The sequence below is a fragment of the Lycorma delicatula genome, chromosome 9 (genome assembly GCF_047948215.1).
Source record: "Lycorma delicatula isolate Av1 chromosome 9, ASM4794821v1, whole genome shotgun sequence".
NCBI lineage: Eukaryota > Metazoa > Arthropoda > Insecta > Hemiptera > Fulgoridae > Lycorma > Lycorma delicatula.
In genome coordinates, this window is record NC_134463.1 from 73217933 (window position 1) to 73237524 (window position 19592).

The following is a 19592-nucleotide window of genomic DNA, read 5'->3' on the forward strand; positions in this document are numbered from 1 at the left end:
GCACACATCAAAAGAGTAATTCCTCAGTACAAGGAGCGCAGAGGTAGTTAAATGTGTATTTGGTTATGTCATCGCGATAATAAACAGCAGCATTTACTTATTATTGTGTAATACCCATTAATTGTGTAATTAGTGCCCGTAATTGTGAAAATGTTAGAAAGTGTGAAGCATATTATTTTAATTTTATCTGGAAAAGGAGGAGTTGGGAAAAGTACCATAAGTACTCAACTGGCATTAGCATTGAAAGAATCGGGTTATAAGGTTAGTTAGCATTTTAAAATACTAACAAATTATATTAACAGTCAGTCATTGTTTTATATTATAAGTTTGGGAGATTGTAGAAGTGAGAGTAAATTATTAGTCTCCTTGTGTCGATTATCTTTGGTACTAACATCGTATCCTCGGTAGTATAGTGGCCAGTATCCCCGCCTGTCACGCGGGAGACCGGGGTTCGATTCCCCGCCGGGGAGGTGTTTTTTTGTTTCTTCTAAAATTCTTTGTTATTAATGAAATCAAAAATGTTTCTTTTGATACATAGTGTACAGTTTTTTTTTTATTTTGTAATTTTTATTCTATTTTCATTTTTGTACATCTTAAGAGACATATACTATTTGTATTTTTGTTTTTTGTTGATATATTGTTTTATTTTGTAAACGATTAGTAAAGTTCTTTCCATGAAAAAACAAATTAAGATTTTATTTAGGGCCGAGCAGATTTTAACAACTTTTGATTGTAATGGTAAATAGGTTATTTAATTGCTATATTTTTGCCTGGTACAGTCAACAATGAAAATTATTTTAAATATAAACATTTTAGACAACTGGCTGAACCAAAATTATTACTGTTATTTAAAAACTTATTTTCCAAGTAAGTGTTTAAACTTTATTTTAAAAGTAAATTTGGTTCAGTATTGTTTTCAGTTTTAAATAAGTTAGTTATTATTCCTTTAATTATGTTAAAGATTTACTATAAATATAAATTAAAAAAAAAAACATCTTTCATATAAAGAAATAAAATTAATTCTTTGTCATTAGTTTAATATTTTTGCACATAAAACTTACTGTAAATTACATCTGTATATGCACCTGTCAGTTTTATCAATCGCCAAGTTCATTCCATATAGTAGAACTTTTCTTCCATATTGAAGGATCAAAGTCATAAAACCAGCTCTGACAGTAATTTTCAGCTCATCAACATTCCTTAGATTAAGTGAAAGATATTTTTCTTTGATTATGCCCAAAAAGAAGTCTAGAGGTAGCCACGTATTTCAAACACCTAATAATCTACCACTCTTCAAAATGTTCATTTAGAAATCCCTTACCAATTGACCATTATGAGCTGGAGCTCTACCTACTGTAAAATGACAGTTAATTACATACCAGTCAATAATTTTTGAACACATTAAGGTAAAAATGCTGTAAATACTACCATCAAATAAAAGTATGGTCCTAACAGATGAGTTTCTGATATTGCTGCACACATATTACTTTTAGTGGGTTATTTGTGATTTTCTCAAAAGTGGAAATTTTCATTACGAAGCATACATATACCGAGATCTATTACCCAGGCAAACAGCACACTTATCAGAGAAGAAAACTGGTCTTTGTGATTTTAATTACAGTTTGAAGTAAGTTTTTTAAAAATGTTTTATTGTACATCTTGGTTTTTTGTGTCGTAAAAGTTCAGATTTAAAATTAGATTATTTCATTTTGTCTGTCAGTCAGTGAGGTATATTTAAATTAAGATGTATTGTTTTTCAATATAATTTTGTTTTCTTAATGTGTTCTGTTGTTACTTTTTATCTTGCTGATTAGTATTTAGAAAACACAAACAACAATATTTCTGTGCAGTTCTTGTGACATTTTCATTGTTTACTGCTTTTGGCATAAAATTTTATTTTTCACCAACCATTTCTTACAATAATATTACACTTATTAAAAATTATGAAATGACACTCATTCATAATTGTAAAATGTCATTTCATAATTGATACTAATAACAATTACTACTGATTGATATTATTAGCAATAACACTGCAGTTTTTGTTCTGATGACATATAAAGAACACTATGATCTTGATGGTATGTAGAAAATTTTTAAGCTGAATCAAATTTATTTTAGATAAATATATATTTTAATTAACATTATAATACTTCCAATCATTCTTTCAACCCCTTTTAGTTTCACAGGAGAAGGTAGCAGTGGAGTGGACTGATTGAAAGCACAAGTGTACTATCCCTTTAATCACACTTAAAATTTAAATCATTATTATGTAGGTTTAACAATTTTAAAAGATTAATGGTTTTGTGTAATCTTTGCCACCAGATTTTGTAGAAAAGAGATATATATGGATAATTTCTTTCTTTTTTTTTGTTTAACCTCCTGATCTACTGTTAGGCATTGCTTCAGAGAATGAGATGAATTAGTTGTAACGTGTGTGAAAATGTCATGCCTGACTGGGATTCGAACCCGGGACCTCCGGATGAAAGGCTGAGATGCTATCACTTGTGCCACAGAGGCTGGCACATATATAGACAATTAAACCTATTATTGTCCACGTTAAGGATAGCTTCTTTATGCAACACTGAAGAGGCTGATTACTCAATTACAGCTGAAATTGTTTTTTAGACAGAGATGAATTTTAGTAACTTTTAAAATAAGCCAAATCCTTAAACTGTAAAGTTCAAGGATTCGAGCCTTGAACTTTACAAATGAAAGAATAAGATGCTATCACTTCATCACAGAAATTGGCAACCACAGAAACCATAATTATTGTACTTTTTGAAATTGTCAACATATTAGCTGTTTCCAACAGAATAAGCAACATTTTACACAGAATAGCGAAAACTGTTTTTATTAAGATTTATATAACATTCTAGAGAATATAAAATAAATATGGTATATTTTATTAAAAACAAAGGTCAGTTTAACATTACAGAATTACTTAATAGTGTGGTTTAATTATAGGAACATAGCAAATTTTTTATGTAAAGTGTTAATTTGTTTTATGCTTTTAAATTATTTTTGTAGGTTGGTTTATTAGATGTGGATTTATGTGGACCCAGTGTTCCATATTTATTAAAATTAGAAGGTCATGAAGTTCATCAGTGCCCTGAAGGATGGGTACCTGTTTATTGTGACCAGGAACAAAAATTAGCTGTTATGTCTATAGGGTTTTTATTAAAAAGTAGAAATGATGGTGTTGTTTGGAGAGGGCCTAAAAAAACAGGTCAGTACAGTTTAATTATGTAAATATTTAACTGAGAGTACTTAATTTGTATAGTAAATAAAAATTTTTAATAGTGGTTAAATAAATTCTGCAAATATTAATAATTCTTTTTTGTCTTCACTCATTTGACTGGTTTGATGCAGCTCTCCAAGATTCCCTATCTAGTGCCAGTCGTTTCATTCAGAATACCACTACATCCTACATCCCTAACAATTTGTTTTACATATTCCAAACATTACTTGCCTGCACAATTTTCCCGATATACCTGCCCCTCCAATATCAAAGGACTATTCTAGGATGCTTATATTTTTCCAGATGCTTCTTTCTTCATTTCATAAAGCACCACATTTCAAAACCTTCTAATTTTTTCTTCTCAGGTACTCAGATTGTACAAGTTTCACTTTCATATAAAGCTTCACTCAAAACATATACTTGTAAAAATGCTTTCCTGATGTTTAAATTAATTTTTGATGTAAGCAAATTTATTAATAATTATTATTACCTTATAAATAAAATTATAATATTTCCAATTCTGGAAAGTATCTTTTAATTGGCTTGTGGGTTGGACTTTTAAAAATAAAAATTAGTCCAGGTAAACTAAAGTGTTAACAAGATAACATTATCTAAATATCATTAAGAAAAAATGCATGATATATTTTTATTTATTTCCTGCCCATTTAGTACATTGCATCGGGACTTGATTGGCACAATGCAATCAGTTTAACTTCACATGTACAGTCATAACCATGTACAGTCTTAACCATTACAGAATATTAAAATGATAATAGATAAGACATAAAATAACAAATGAACTAATAGACTTAATTTAATGATAATTGAAATTTCTATAAATAAACAGTTCAAAATTAAACACTAATATACTGAATACAAATAATTATAAAATCTATATATATTAATAAAAGAAGAAAACGTTTAATATACAATATATAAACAGCTATTATACACATAATCCATCTGTTCTTGTAACCATATGGTTTCAATTACAGGCAGTTAATGGTTATAAGAACAGATGGTCATATTGACAAGTCATATGACTGTTTAGTCAATGACAGTTGAGAAGCCTTCAGTTCACATTTTATCCACATGTTAAGTAAACTTGATCATGCTGTAAATAGTTTTAAAGTTACAATATGGTTTTTAATTGACCGTGGTGTAAAGTACAAAATATTATTTTATGTAATACTTCATTTCTCTTATTTATTTTATTTTTACCATGATAACTATCTTTTTGGACAACTTTCTAATGTGAATAGTTTTCTGAAATCAACCATTTATAAACTTCGCTGTATTTTTTTGCCTACTTCATGTGGGTCCTTTCTTGGTTAGACAAGACCACTAATTCAAGGAATAATAAGTAAAATGTTTATACAGTAAAATGTGCTAACACTATAGGCTGCTTTTGCAATTAATTTGATAATTATAATCAAAAGACAACAGTTTATTTTAATTTAAATAATGCATGTGAGATATTATAAATCAATTATCTGTATTGTACGAAGAAAAATATTGAAAAATATTAATTGTACATTACTACTTTACTGCACAGTAGAGTCCAAGTGACAGTATATGCTGAGCATTCAATATTAAACTGATTTGAAATTCCAAGGAATTTGAATTTCCAAGATTTCAATTTCTTAAAACATCATGTCTAGCCAAATAGCCCTTTCAAACAGAGGCACTCTGATAGTGCAGAAAAAATTCTCTCATGACAGGAATTGATAGACCTTTCAAGAGGCTTTTACTCTTCTCTTTGTTGTATGTGAAAGAATATACTGTTATATCTATTTGAGTTTGCTAGGTATTTGTTTATTTATTGCTTAGTTGTTCCACAAGGCTTTTAGGTATATTTCTAAAAAGAAATAGTGTATATGAAAGTCAGTAGTCAAAAATAATAAAAAACAACTAGTCAGTACAGTTTAATTATGTAAATATTTAACTGAGGGTACTTAATTTTTATAGTAAACAAAAAGCTAGTAATATTGATACTTTATCAATATTAGTAATAATACATTTTATTTATATAATAATAGATTCACAAACAGCTAGTATAGACACTTATAATCCATATGTACTTATAACCATGTGGTTTCATGTTATTACTTCATGTGTTACATGACATTATTTCATAGCCTTGTGGAACATGACATGTTCATGTTCTAGATAAAGGCTGGTTTGAGTTGTTGCGAGTGAGAGTATCTGTCACTGTTATGTTGCTGTATATTTTAACCCGCATTTTTAGTAGTAAATTATTAAACATATTTTTTGTTTTTTTATTTTTAGCCATGATAAAGCAGTTTTTGACTGATGTTTATTGGCAAGATATTGATTATTTAATTATTGATACACCACCAGGAACATCCGATGAGCACATAACTGTTATGGAAAATTTAAGGTGTATATTTTTTCATATTTATTCAAAACAGGTAGATTAGATATTATTAGAAACAGGTAGGTCCAGATCTAATATCTTAATTAATAATTATTTATTATAATTGACTGAATTGATAAAAAACTTAACTCATCATCTTTTGATGATGATTCTAACTTTCAACTGTATTTTTATTAATTCATAATTTAATCTTGTTAATTCACAGCTCTTCATCATTTAGACTGTTTATAAGATGTCTAGTTAGCTTTAATCTCCTTATATTGACACAAACTTTTAACTCTAAAATTCCAGAAATGTACATTTGCTTATATTTATCTATCTGCTTTTAATTGTAAAGAATTTTTACAATTTTTTATTTAAAGTTTAGTTTATGTACTAATTAATTAATATTATCAGTAAACATGTGTTTAGAGCTGTAATTATGTTTTAAGTATAATTACTTATATATTTTTTTTTTATTTATTTATTTATTTTAATGAAATATTAATAAATGAATAAATTTTATTTCACTTTTTTTAATTAACTCTAGCCGTTAAGCATGGAGCATTCTATTTTAATAATTAATGATTCTAAAAAGAATTAGATTGAAAGATTTTTATTGGATGTTATTTTATTATCATTTCATTAAAGAATATTAGCTATAAAGAGTAATATAATTATATTATTTGCAGGCTTGAAAGTAAAATTTTTACTGGGTCAAAAAAGATAACTGCTTCAGAAACAGTTGTTATTGAAGTGTGACTTGGTGGAATCCATATTCAGCTACCCACCCTTTGCCATTTTGCTCACTTTAACTTTTTGTCTAGTCATTTATTAAAAATGTTTTGTCTAGTCTTGTCATGTATTAAAAATGAAGATTTTATTGTTACGACATTTCATTTCATTATAAATTATCAAAGCTATGTTTCCTCTCAGAAGATAATGTCCTCTAGATAAAGAACTTAAAGACAGCTCACAAAGAAAGACAGTAATGATAAAATAACAGCCTTAGGTGTACCCCAGAATATGCTTGTAGAGTAATTAGATAAGATATCATCACTGTTCATGACAAGTTCTTTAGTGGGTATTTCTGATTTTACTGTTAAATGGTTTTGATTTTTACTCCCAAAACATGTTTTAAATAATTCACTTTTATATATTTATTAGAGTATATTAATAAGCAGAATTTACATCATTGGGTAATCAAAACTACATGTCTAACAAACATGCTCTTCATTGCTAATGTGTGTGGACAGATCCTGCAGGTACAATATTTTCATTAATGATAATCATAAAGTCATTTTTATAACCCCCTCCATACTTCAAGTGTCAAAATTTTCAGTATCCAAATAAACTTTAAAAAAAAATCATTTTAATATTTATTTTTATTTGGTTAACTTTTTATGTAATTACTGATATTCTGTCTAGGTAATAGAAGGTTAATTTTAGCTGATATTTAATAATTATAATTTATTTATTTATTCCACAAATTGATGAAGCCTAAATTAAAGTTTCTTGATGTTAGATAAATTTGTAACATTCAGAAAATGTCAAGCCTGACAGGGGTTTGAACCCAGAACTTGGATTATCATAATGGTATTCATAATAGACTTGTAATAATAATGGATTCAAAATATGGTAGTAAAACAAATAGCACTTAATACATTAGCTATTACATAGACTGAAAGCTAATTATCATTTCTAAGTATGTAAGGAAAAGCATTGTTATTATCTGATCTGAGCAGACAAGAAGGCAGTTATACTAACTAAACAGTCAGGAAAATGTTGTTAGTCATCAACATTAGCATTTAACATTCTGGGGTTAAATTGTAGAACGTTCATTAAGTTCTTGTTGTGAACAATTGTATTATCATGCCTGTCATTACAATTTTACTTTTTTCTTTTTGAACTTCTAGAAGTTATTTCAAAAGATCATAAAATATTTTTCAAGGTTTTATTTATTAACTTAGGTCGTATAGTAAAAAATATTTAATCTCTTAGCTTACCATTTTCAGAATTAAACAGATCACTCCATCAGAAAGTTTAATGGTAGCTGGCTGAAAATTCATGGAGAGACTGAAACTTAATAGTGTGATGAATGAGTAACTGTATATGGTAACTAAACAAAGAAAAAGAAACACACAAAAATGAATTATAAAATACAAGTTGATAAAACAAAAAGTAAGAAATTATGAAAAAATAGGAAAGATAAGATAGGAAAAAAAATCTTGTACAGTTCTGCACAAGAAGACTTGACTTTTCATTAATTTAGTTTGGTTTTAATATTTTTTAATTTGGTTTAATGTTAACAATGTTTAATGTTAATGTTTGGTTTACTAAAGATACTACAGATAAAGAAATACCAATGTCCCAAGTTGCAGCACCTTAATGACCATGTTTCTAACTGGCCCCACTCAAATTTTCACATGCACAAGCTTCAGATACACTACTTCAGCATATTTAAATTTCACTGAAATTAATTTAGTAATTTGGAGATTTTTGAACCACAAAATTTGAGCCTTAAAATGATAATAATTCAACAATGACTCAACCAATCTTCATCAAATTTTCACACACAAACTTAAAATATAATACTACACAACATATCTAAATTTCATTGAAACTGATCTAATAATTTTGGAAATTTTCAAGCCACAACATTTTATACTTAGACATATATATAAGGAGATCCCAATTTAACTGAATGCTGTTTTCATACTCCTTATGCCTCAAAACATGAAGAAAATTCATTTTCACCCCCCCCCCCCCCCCCACCACTCATACCGTGGGACTAAAAGTAATACCGTATTTTTCTTTGAGAATTGTGTAAAAAAAGCTGATGTATTAAATTATTTAAACAAGCCTATAAAAGATGATTCTTGGAACTTCCAAAAAGTGATTTTAGAAATAAAGATATAAACAATAAATGTTTTTTCTTAAGATTTATTTTCTTCCTAATTTCTGGAGAACTGAATAATTGAAAATATAAAATATATAATAAATAATTTTATTGAAAAATGTATTTTAGGTTAAACAAGCAATGTTTTCACAAGTAGATTATACCAGTTTTAAAAGCTGGTTTGCATATCAGTGGTGATCCAGTGTTCAAAATGAAGTATTCAATTACGTATTCCTTAATAGCTGTTGCATTCTAGTATGTTTTTTCTCACCGCTACAATGAATCAAGGTATAATGTACTTCATAATCGACCTATGTAAAGTACTTTCTGTGAAAGAAAAGCAAAACCAGTTAAATCTCTTTCTTAAATTAAACTGCTTTCTTTGAAAATAATGGCTGATCATAACCATATAAGGTGTTTGAGGGAAAACTAGGTATTGCTAGTAGTGACAGCTGTTAATTTCAACATGAATACTGATTATTACTTATATAATTGCATATAGACATTCATGAAAATGTAATGTTTTCTAGTTTAAATATGCTTGTAAATACTGTTTGCATGCGCTTACAGATTTGTCTTTTGATAGGGCAACTTCCCTCTGGCAAATTAGTTGGCAACAATTTTATTTTAACTTACACATAATTGTTTCAATTCTATTCTGTTGTTTTCCAACCTCAAATCAATGTTTTTACAGTTTTTTCAGTTTGTGTTAGCTTAATAATGAATGTTACATACTCTTTTATAGATCATGTTGTAACAAGACTGGTACAACAACAGACTTTAGTAATAAATTCCTGCCAATTAAGAAGAAAATAGTAGAAAACTTAATAATGGAAGGATCCAGAAAGAGCTAAAAGGAACCCTTTAAGTTAAGCATCCGTTTAACAATCATTCTTTGTAATACTGCCCAATGTCACCTATACACAGATGTTGTTCCATGAGAAGTATTACGAGACCAGAGTAGGAATTCATGGGGAAATTTAAGGCTTGAACGATGTTTCTCACACTTCAACTTGGGTCGGGTCCTGCATGTCAAGAGAATAGAAGTATAAATACTCCAGGGAAGATGAGTTGAAATCACTTCTAAGTGAGGAGTTCTTATATGAGTTAAAAGCGAGCGTACTCTGCAAGGAGATTAAGCAAGTCAGTGAAGGAGTGAATCTGTAGTTCGTATAAATGAACCAGCCTCTGTGGCATGAGTGGTAGCTCTCGGCATTTCATCCGAAGATCCCAGTCAGACATGGCATTTTTCACATGCTACAAAATTTTCATTCATCTCATCCTCTGAAACAATACCTGAACAGTGGTCCCAGAGGTTAAAAAAAAAAAAAACGTTTGCATAAATATAGTGTTCGACATGATGTCATAAGTGTTCCAGTTGGACACTGGGATACTACAAAGTTGTTTGCCAAGTTATTGATTGACAATTAGAGAAAGGGTTAAAGTGTTAAATTCATTCATAAATTATAGGGTAGTTTTATTTGTTAAAAAGGAAAGAAAGGTATTTGCAGTAAAAGAATTTAGACTAATCTTATTTTAGTAGTAATAAAATACCAGTTGTTATAGTTGTAAATATTAGCAGTTATTATAATGTATTTTATCAGTGAATTCTGGTTTTTATGTTTAACTACCTGTAAATAAATCTGGTCCTTACTTGAAATTTTATTTTGTATGTAATCGTTGATTTTTATTATTATCATTGGCATTTATTATTATTAATACTGTTGTTAGTAGTTTTATTGATTTGTCTTATTTTATTCATGTTCTTAAACTAATAAATTGTAATTATATAATAATTTTCAATTGTTAATATCTCAATATCGTGATCGAGCCACAAACATGCGACAATATAATTAGTTTTTCTTATGCCATGAGGCCCTTACCACTATCAGATATTTTTTTTTGTATTCAAATGTCAGTCATTAATTTCTTGTCACTCTTGCTGTTTATGTTACAAATCATGTCTAACTATTCCTTAATCTTATATTGGTATTCCTGTTTTAATGGTTGATACTCATTCATGTACCGTTTTCTTGCGATTTATTGTCATTTTTTGTGCTGCTTTCATTTGTTTTAACTAAGCATGTGCAGCTTAACTTCACTGATGTATTTCAATTCTGTAGAAATGAAAAAGAGGTGATTCACTATCTTCAACGATTTAACATTCTACACTACATATACAACGAAGGTGATTATTAGTTGTTTTTTCCGTCTTTTATATAAGTCCATCATAAGTTTTAAGGATATTATTTGCTCCGGGCAACCTCTCCATGGCCTAAATCCCCCTTGGTATTCCCCAAGTTCCAGTTCAAGTTGGTCTTTGCATCGGTTGTATATGATTCTCGACAGGATTTTGTATGTGCAATCCAGGAGAGATATGCCTCTGTAGTTTTCAGGATTAGTTTTATCCCCTTTTTTATGTAATGGATGGATGAGGGCTGTGGTCCAGTGTTCTGGAAGTTTTTCTTCGTTCCATATTTTCACAAGGCATACATGTAGGGAAGTTTTGACTGAATAAACTGATGAGTGTTTCCAGAGTTCTGCGAAAAGCTGGTCTTCTCCGCTTGCTTTGTAGTTTTTTATTTCATTTAAGGCTGCGAGAACTTCTTGAAATGTTGGCGGGTTGATATTTACTGGTAAAGTTTTAACTGGAGTTTCAGTGTCAATCTCAAAAAGCTCTGGGGGGTCGTCACAGTTGAGGAGTCTATTGAAGGTTTCTGCCAAAATTTCAGCATTTTCTTTATTGGTGTGGGCCATATTTCCTTTTTTTCCTCTCAGCATAAGGGTGGGTGGTTCATATCTTTGAAGAGCCTGACCAAAAATTTTATAATAGTCTCGGAAATTAGTTTTCTTGGAACTTTCTTCTATTTGCTGAATCAAGTTTTTTTGGGCTTGTCGTTTGGTTCCTCTTATAATTTTCTGAGTTATTTTCCTTTGTTTGGTGAATTCATGGTTAGATTCTTCAGTTTTCTGGGTTTGGTGGTTGATCCAAGCCCGGTGTCGGTCTTTGACTGCTTTGTCACATTCTTCATTCCACCATTGGTGTTTTTTTCTTGGGTTTATAGGGGCTAGTTCTTCAGCTATTTCTTTCAGTTGGGATGTCAGTTCTTTTAAATTATTAGTTAATTTGATTTTTTTTGTTGTTTCTTCAAAGATGGCATTGTTTATTAATTTATGTGGATCATAAGCTCTTTTGTTTTTAGGTTGGGATTTTTTCTTTTTATGCGGGGTGAATTTTATTTTAACTTTAATTAAGTAATGGTCCGATCCAGTATCTGTTCCTCTCAAGACTTTTACATTATAAATCTCATTGTGATAATTCCGGTCCATGCAAACATGATCCAGTTGCCATTCTCCTTTTTTCCAATCTGGGTGTTTCCAAGTCTTCAATTTGTTTGGTTTTCTCATAAAATAGGTGGATTTTGAGATCATATTATGGTTTCTGCAAAATTCGACAAGTCTTTGGCCATTCTTGTTAGTTTTCTTTTGGGCAGGCCATTTTCCGATAATATCACGATATCTTCGTTCTTTACCAAGTTGGGCATTAAAGTCCCCTATTAAAATCTTCGTGTGGGTCTTATTTATGTTGTTTGCAGTTTGGTCAAGAAGTTCCCAGAATTTGTCCATCTCTTCTCTATCTTTTTTAAGATTGTTTTTGTCATTGGTGGGAGCATGGACATTTATTATGGTGTAGAATTTATTGGCTGATTTTAGGGTTAAGGTTGAAATCCTGGGGGAGTAAGACTTAAATTCTACGACTGAGTCAATTATTTTAAGATTGATTGCAAATCCTGTTCCGAACTGTGGGCAATTCTTCATCACACGTTTCCCGGGGATTCCTTTGTAAATTCTGTAACCCTGAGATTCAAATGGCTCTCGATCGGTGTTTCTCATTTCTTGAAGTCCTGCGATTAGGATATTTTGTTTGTCCATTATGTCTGTTAGAGTTTTTAGTTTGCCGGGTTGAGTTAGAGAATTAATGTTGTGAGTGGCAATGTAGTTTATTTGCTTGTGTCTTATCCTCAATTTTGAAGTTGTGTTGTTTTTGGGTGTTTCCAAACGCTCCGATTCATTGTTATCTTTTAAGCAGCTGCCCACCGGATCCGAGTGCAGCCTTCTCTGGTATTTACCAGACGGTGGATTTTTTCTTAAAAGACCTTCCATATTTGACTTTCAAAGGCAAGTCAGCCTTCGGTGGGAATAAATTCCCGAGTTACAACTCTGGATGTGATCCAGAGAGGTGATTCCGATTTAGTTCACCAGTAGAAATCTCCACGTTTCTAACTGGTTATCCAGACGAACCAACATGGAGGCGCAAACCGATTTTTTTTAATTGAGATTTTAAGTATGGAGAAAGTTTAAATCGGTTCCAGAATCATTTCGTCCATATATATATATATATATATATATATATATATATATATATATATCTCGAAGGTAATCAATGATCATGTTGTAAGCAAGTCCTATTTCCGGTTCACAGAATGGAATTGATGTCAATCATATTAACAGTAAAGGAACAGCATAATTCTGTTTAACAGTATTTGATAGATTATAGTCATGAGTTTTGTTGCCATCTACTTCAAAATAACCACACTACCACATTACATATATCTAGTAGGGAAGTTTACAATACAAAAATACAGACATTTTATTACTCTTGCAAAAGTAACACCAAAAAGAAGGCCAATGGTGGATTGTGCCAAATGAGGTGGTGTATCGAGAAATAGAGCCTGTTACTGATACTATGCGGAAAAAAAGAATCTCTTTCTTCGGTCATCTCATAAGAACACCGCAAACAAGACTGTCAAGAAATATCATTGAAAAGCTCTGGTTCCAAAAGCTAGAAGTAGGATGGATCAAAGAAATTAGAGAAGATATGAAAGAATTGGGAATTTCCCTGACCGACCTACAGAATAAAACTGGAAAAATTACAAAGCTAAAAGATAAAAGCATTAGATTTAAACAAAAGACAGACAAACGACAAAATACAACGAAGAGGGTGTTTATGGATGAAGAAAAGAAAGCAAGATCTGAACGGATGAAGAAATACTGGGCAGCTCGAAAGAGTAAAATAACACGCTTTTCTCAGAAAAGATCCAACTAAAATTGACTTAAGTGGTCCCATGTTGGCCGTAAAAGCATAATAATAATAATAATATATATATATATATATATATATATGTTCATCCTTTTGAACTCAGAGGTTGACATTAGTGGTCCAGATCTGATAGTGGAAATTAACAATCCCCAGTCCACCCTTTACAAATATATTGTTAGATGTCTGCTGTGTGGCCAGTGAGTGTTTAATAATAACTGTAGTGATCGTGAAGGAAGGTTTTTTGTGATAATAGAAAACTGATTCTCCTAAAACTGTAATATTAATAATTGTAACTAAAATTGCACTGAATAAAAATCATATCAGACAAATCGCTTTCATGTAATGTCATTACAATGGTAGAATGAACTATATGCTATTTGTATGCTGACTGACTATACGTACTACAGAGTCGTGCAGAGAAATTGGAAATTTCAAATTTGATGTTGGCAGCCCTGCAGGTGTAGCATAAACTGTAGAGTAATAGACATTTAGTTGTGATGAAGCAGTGGAGTGGTGTAGAGCGTGCCGTTGCTGTAAGGGCATTTTACCAACACGGTGACAGTGTGACATCTGCACAAAAAGTGTCGCCAAAGCACTATGAGATTCCACCCCACAGTCAAGTGTTCTTCACACACAATCAGGACAGGTTTGTAACTTTGAAGAGATTGATTCAGTTTTGAAAAAAAAAAATCTAGTGGGTGTTTATTGTATGTACATATGCCAGAAAATATTGATACCGTGAAAGCTGTAGTGATAAGGAATCCTCATTGTTCGGTGTGGAAAATTGCCTCATCATTGAAGCCCAGATATTAGAGCATGCAAAGAATACTCTATAACCTAGAATTTCATCCATACAAGATTCAAATTGTCTGACAACTAAAACCAAACAACTGTATATTGCATCTGTAATTTTGTGAAAAACTGTTGTCTAAAATCAATGAGAATGTTAACTTTACTAAAAATCTTTGAATTTCAGATGAAGCCCATTTTCACTAAGTGAATTTGTAAATAAGCAGAACTTCCATTACTGGGCACAAAGAAACCCTGTTCAGCTTCACCTGCATTCTTTACACAGTGCTAAACATACTGAATGGTGTGCAGTTTTGTGTCATAGGGTGGTAGGCCCTTCTTTGAAGATGAAGGGGTCTGTGCTGTCAGTGAGACATATTAGCGTTATGTCGACATGCTAGAGACATTTTTTTCTCCTAGGCTCCATTCTCTTTCAAATCTTGACCTTCAGCAAACCTGGTTTCAACAGGATGGAGCCACTTCACACATTGCCCAACAGTCTGTGCCAGCAGTGAGACGTTTGTTTGATCATATAATTTCAAGGACTGCTAACATCGTTTTGCCACTCCAGTCTCCAGACCTTTCAGTCAGTGACTTCTTTTTAAGGGAACATCTGAAGAGCGTTTTGTACCAGACTAGTTGAAGAAACCTTGCCAGCTCAAAATATAGATTGAAGAGGAAATTGCCAACATCCCATAGAACACATTGCGTTGCACTAAACAGAATTTTCAGAATTGACTTACTGAATGTACGCAAAAATGGACAGCACTTTAGTGAAGTAATTTTTAAAAAAGTAATGTATATTGAAATTTCCATTCTTGTAGCACATATTTTCAACATCAAATAAAGGTTAGTATCTTTACTTAATTTTTCTAATTATTTAGAATTTTTCTGTTCCTTTGCACCATCCTGTGTGTATGCTGAGTTTGTAAATCGTTCTGAAGCTTTCATTGATCCTCTAAAAATGGCACACTCAGCAGGGTGAAGATTTCGAGGGTCATCAGAGATAGATTATTTTGGACATGGGCCAAAGAAATTAAAGTTTCAAAACTGCTGATGGTTCTTATATTCAGGTTGAAGTCCAGGTCAAACCAGCTGAAGTTTATTATCTAATGAAAAACCTTCTGTATCCATCTTGTTGATGCTGGAGTTTAGAAATTAGAGACAGTTGAAGACATACTTCTAATCACAATAATCCTCCTGTTTGCTAATGGATGTGAATTTAAATCATTATTATCTGCTCTATTCATTATAAATCTGTGTGTGTAAACATCCTGGAGAAAAAGTTTTTGTTAAATTTGTATTATATCAAAATTTCAATAATTTTTTTTGTTTTTATGTTTCAGAACCCTTAACTGTGATGGAGCTATTCTTGTTACTACACCACAAGCAGTAGCCATAGAAGATGTTAGAAAAGAATTAACATTCTGTCGTAAAACAGGTATACCTGTCTTAGGAATTATTGAGAACATGAGTGGATTTGTTTGCCCAACTTGCTCGGTATATATTTTCAAATTTAATTTAATAATTTACTTTCTGTATTAATTTTGCTAATGAGGTGTAACTAATAATTTATTTATACTTTTATTTTTATTCAAAAACATATTATTTTCATAAATTTTTTATATTAAAATGTTTAACAGTTTTACTACTATGTTTTTGTAAATTACCACTCGCATTTGTGGCAGTTGGCCATAACAGGCACTCAAGACACTGTGATCGATTATGTAAGCCAATGTACAGAATAGTGGTCAGCTGGCTTATAAGACAACATTATTTACATATGAACTAAATGAATGTACATAGTTGCTGTAGTCTAACAGAGCAAGCATGATATGAGCTGGTGTATGACCACTGTAATTGCTAATAGGTATATTTAACATAGTCCTTGATGAAATAACAGCTCAATTTAAATGATTATCAAAGTTTCAAAAACATATTTGAATGTATAATTAGCATTATTTTCATTTGTATAAAATTAGTTTGATCAGTTTTATAGGAAGAAATAAGAAGGTGAAATCTCCTGTAAGATTTAGTTAGTGCTTAGAGTTAGTTATTGCCATTTTAATGCATCGTGAAAGTTGCATACTTTTTCCTTAAATGAGAATATATATTCTTTTCCTTGTTTTATTTTAAGTTATGGTAAATGTTATGAGTCATAACACGTGTAAGTTGTTATGTTTGCTTCTTAACTCTTCAGTTAATAAATCTGTGCTAGTTTTCAAAATAGTACATTTTTTCTATTGTTTTTCTGCATGTGGAATATAACAAATGTAGTAGTAACCTTGTAATCATTAGAAGAATTTTAATGAACTGTTCTTTATACACCTGGAAAAAAAGAATAAAATAAACATTTTAACCAGTTAGTTATTTATTACGTTTTCAGGTTTTTACATTAGACAAAAACCAATTAAACTTTATTTTTTTATTCACATTTCTTAGATAATTTTTATACTTAGAGATATAGATGAAATCATACGAAAGTGGAATGCAAGGTTAGCTTCATATATTATTGTTTTATAATGATGAAAAGGTAATAAAAAAAAAATAAACTTTTGTACTTTATCGTTGGAAGGCCCTAATAAAATTATTGACAACACAATATTGACTATTTTATTCAATTACCACTCTTGACAATTTTTTGAATTTTGAGAAAATGTGCAAAACTGAAAAAAAAAAGTTGTAACATTCTATCAGTAACAGAAATATGAGTACATGAATATACTCCGTACTAAATAATTCCAATCTAACCAATCTGTTCTTTGTAATACAAACAATGACACCTCCAAAAGCTGTTGTTCACCAGAAGGGTTACTGGACCGGAGAAAGAATTTATGGGAAAACATAAGTGTGCAGACGATGAAAATTATTAACCTTCAACACTTAAGGGATGAGGCAGGTACTGGTTCTGCAGGTCAGGGGATATAAATACTACCAGGGACCAGCAGGAACAGTTACTAGTTCTGCAAGGCTGAGTTTGGCGCACAACCAATGGCAGAGTAGTTTCACAAGCTCAAGTTGCAGTAACACAGTTGCGGTAACGGTAATATCAGTAAACTTGTGGTAACAACTAGAGAAGAGTATGGAACAAGCATTCCATTTTGGAGAGTAGTTGAGTGCAGGAAGTTGTTCGCTGAGTTATTGGTAAACGATAGTGAAAGTGACAGTATTAATTCATTCATAAAGTGTAGGGTAGTTCTATTGTAGACAGTAAAAGTAATTATATTTCCAGAAATTGATTGTATGAAATTTAAACTTCTCTACCGTTATCTTGTTGTTAATGTAATATTAGGTATTAATATAATAATAATGTTTTTAGTAAATTTTACTATATTTCGGTTTTTATAATTTAACTGTCTTTAAACAAATCTTGTCCTTTTTATTTGTACTACTATTCTGTATGTTATATCTAATTATTGTTATTTATTTTATTTTCTATGTTTTTTTAGATTAATAAATTGTAGTTATAAGAGATTTTAGTTTGTTACTTTCTCAATATCCTGGTCGAGCTGCGAACATGTGACAATATATACCCAAAGTCAGTGAGCAGTCCTCTTACAGACTAATGATTCCACCTCAGCGACATTCTCTGGGAGTAGTTTTTTTAATTTATTTCAGTTTCAATTTATGAAAAATGTTTGTTTATTTTATACAGAGTTATTGCAAATTTCATGTCAATCTTTCAGAAGATGATTATATAACCAGAAATAAGAACATAGGTCAAAAAAAGGTTTGTTAGCAAGTTTCGACTCGTGAAACATTTAGTCCTTCTTTCTGCCCCCTCAGTGAAATTAAACCGTGTTAAAATTCTTGGGGTATAAATTGAGCTGTAAATTTGGTGTTTTCTTATGGTTCTTATTATAAAAAATTGAATGTAAGTGGTCCCAGACCTCTGTCTCACTTAAGTTTTAAAAAAATGGGATAAAACACGAAAACATTTTGTTGGAAAATGCACTATTTTAGGTTTGGAATAAGATAATTTTGTTTATCTACCTATAAAGAAATAAAAATGTAATTCTCTACAAAGTCATTGCAATTTGTAATCACTCTATATATTTTACTCACACAAAATTCAATCCCTGTAGTTTTTTCCATAATATACCTTTCATCATGTTTCTTCCTTGGTGTTTTTTTTATTACCTTAATTATTTACCCAGTAAAATTCTAAGGTAATCTGGAATATTATACCAGTATAATGGCCAAAACTGTTTTTATCTTAAATATAATATTTAAAAGAGTTTTAGATAATTTGTAAACATATCTAATTTAAGATATACATTTATATTTATCTAATATTTTTTTGTTTTTCTTCTTAAATAGGAATGTACAAACATATTTTCAAGTGGTGGTGGTAAATCGTTATCAGAAATGGCATCAGTTCCATTTCTTGGTGCATTGCCAATTGATCCTAAAGTTACAGAAAAAACAGAAGAAAGTGTACTTAAAACTGTACCTGATTCGCAAGCTGCTGTTTTATTGAAGTCTATTGTTAATAAATTAACAGGACAACCTGAAATTGCTACTCGAGAATCATAAATAAGAGTATCATAATCCTTTAATTAGTCAAAAATATTGTTTTTTAGGGGGTTATTAATATATATATATGTAAGCATATACAACTTATTTAGTATATTTTAATAAGATTGCTATTTTCTATATTTCCATGTAGCTTAAAATTAAAATATAAACTTTACTTTCTTAATAAAACTGTTTATTAATTTATTTACCTGAGTGACAACTAATTTAATTATTTCATGTAATATTTAATATGTTATTTACCTGGATTCATTCCCAAATGGGTATGTTATTTTAATTGTTTCATTAGTCTTATTATATAAAAAAATTATGTAACAGGTCTGTTGATGTAATTAAGTATGTAAATTATGTATCAGACCTGTTAAAGTTTAATAAAATATAATGTTGAGGAAAAGGTTTTTTCTTATTTCAATGCAAAAATAAAACAAGCCTTTTGTATATTTCAAATGAAGTTTATTAAACCAAATATGTGCCGTTTGATCTACTACCTTTTCCAATTTTGAGATAAAATCACAATTCTGTCACTGTCAAAAACTGTGATAAGTGATTTCCATATGGCTCTTTTGAAACGAGTTTTACACCATTAAGAAAGTTCTGTAAATACTGAAGCAAATGGTAGTATGATGGTGCAAGATCCAGGACAATACAG

At 30.3% G+C, this 19592-nt stretch overlaps 1 protein-coding gene and 1 non-coding gene across 2 annotated transcripts; both read left to right on the top strand.

The window, feature by feature from the left end:
- Nubp2 (NUBP iron-sulfur cluster assembly factor 2) lies at positions 1-19114 on the top strand. Its single transcript, XM_075374784.1, has 5 exons — positions 1-261; positions 3031-3229; positions 5531-5642; positions 15754-15907; positions 18728-19114. Exons 1-5 carry the CDS (start codon positions 151-153, stop codon positions 18941-18943), a joined length of 792 nt encoding a protein of 263 aa, XP_075230899.1. The 5' UTR covers positions 1-150; the 3' UTR covers positions 18944-19114.
- TRNAD-GUC (transfer RNA aspartic acid (anticodon GUC)) lies at positions 399-470 on the top strand. The gene has a single exon. It is a non-coding gene; the product is annotated as a tRNA-Asp (tRNA).
- Positions 19115-19592: the final 478 nt, after the last annotated feature.

What these genes read in the sequence shown, in the direction of transcription:
- Nubp2 (XM_075374784.1), top strand. Translation starts at nt 151, where the DNA reads ATGTTAGAAAGTGTGAAGCATATTATTTTAATTTTATCTGGAAAAGGA. An exon ending in ACTGTTATGGAAAATTTAAG is followed by an intron (nt 5,643 to 15,753) that starts GTGTATATTTTT and finishes TTTATGTTTCAG; the next exon opens with AACCCTTAACTGTGATGGAG. An exon ending in TTGTTTGCCCAACTTGCTCG is followed by an intron (nt 15,908 to 18,727) that starts GTATATATTTTC and finishes CTTCTTAAATAG; the next exon opens with GAATGTACAAACATATTTTC.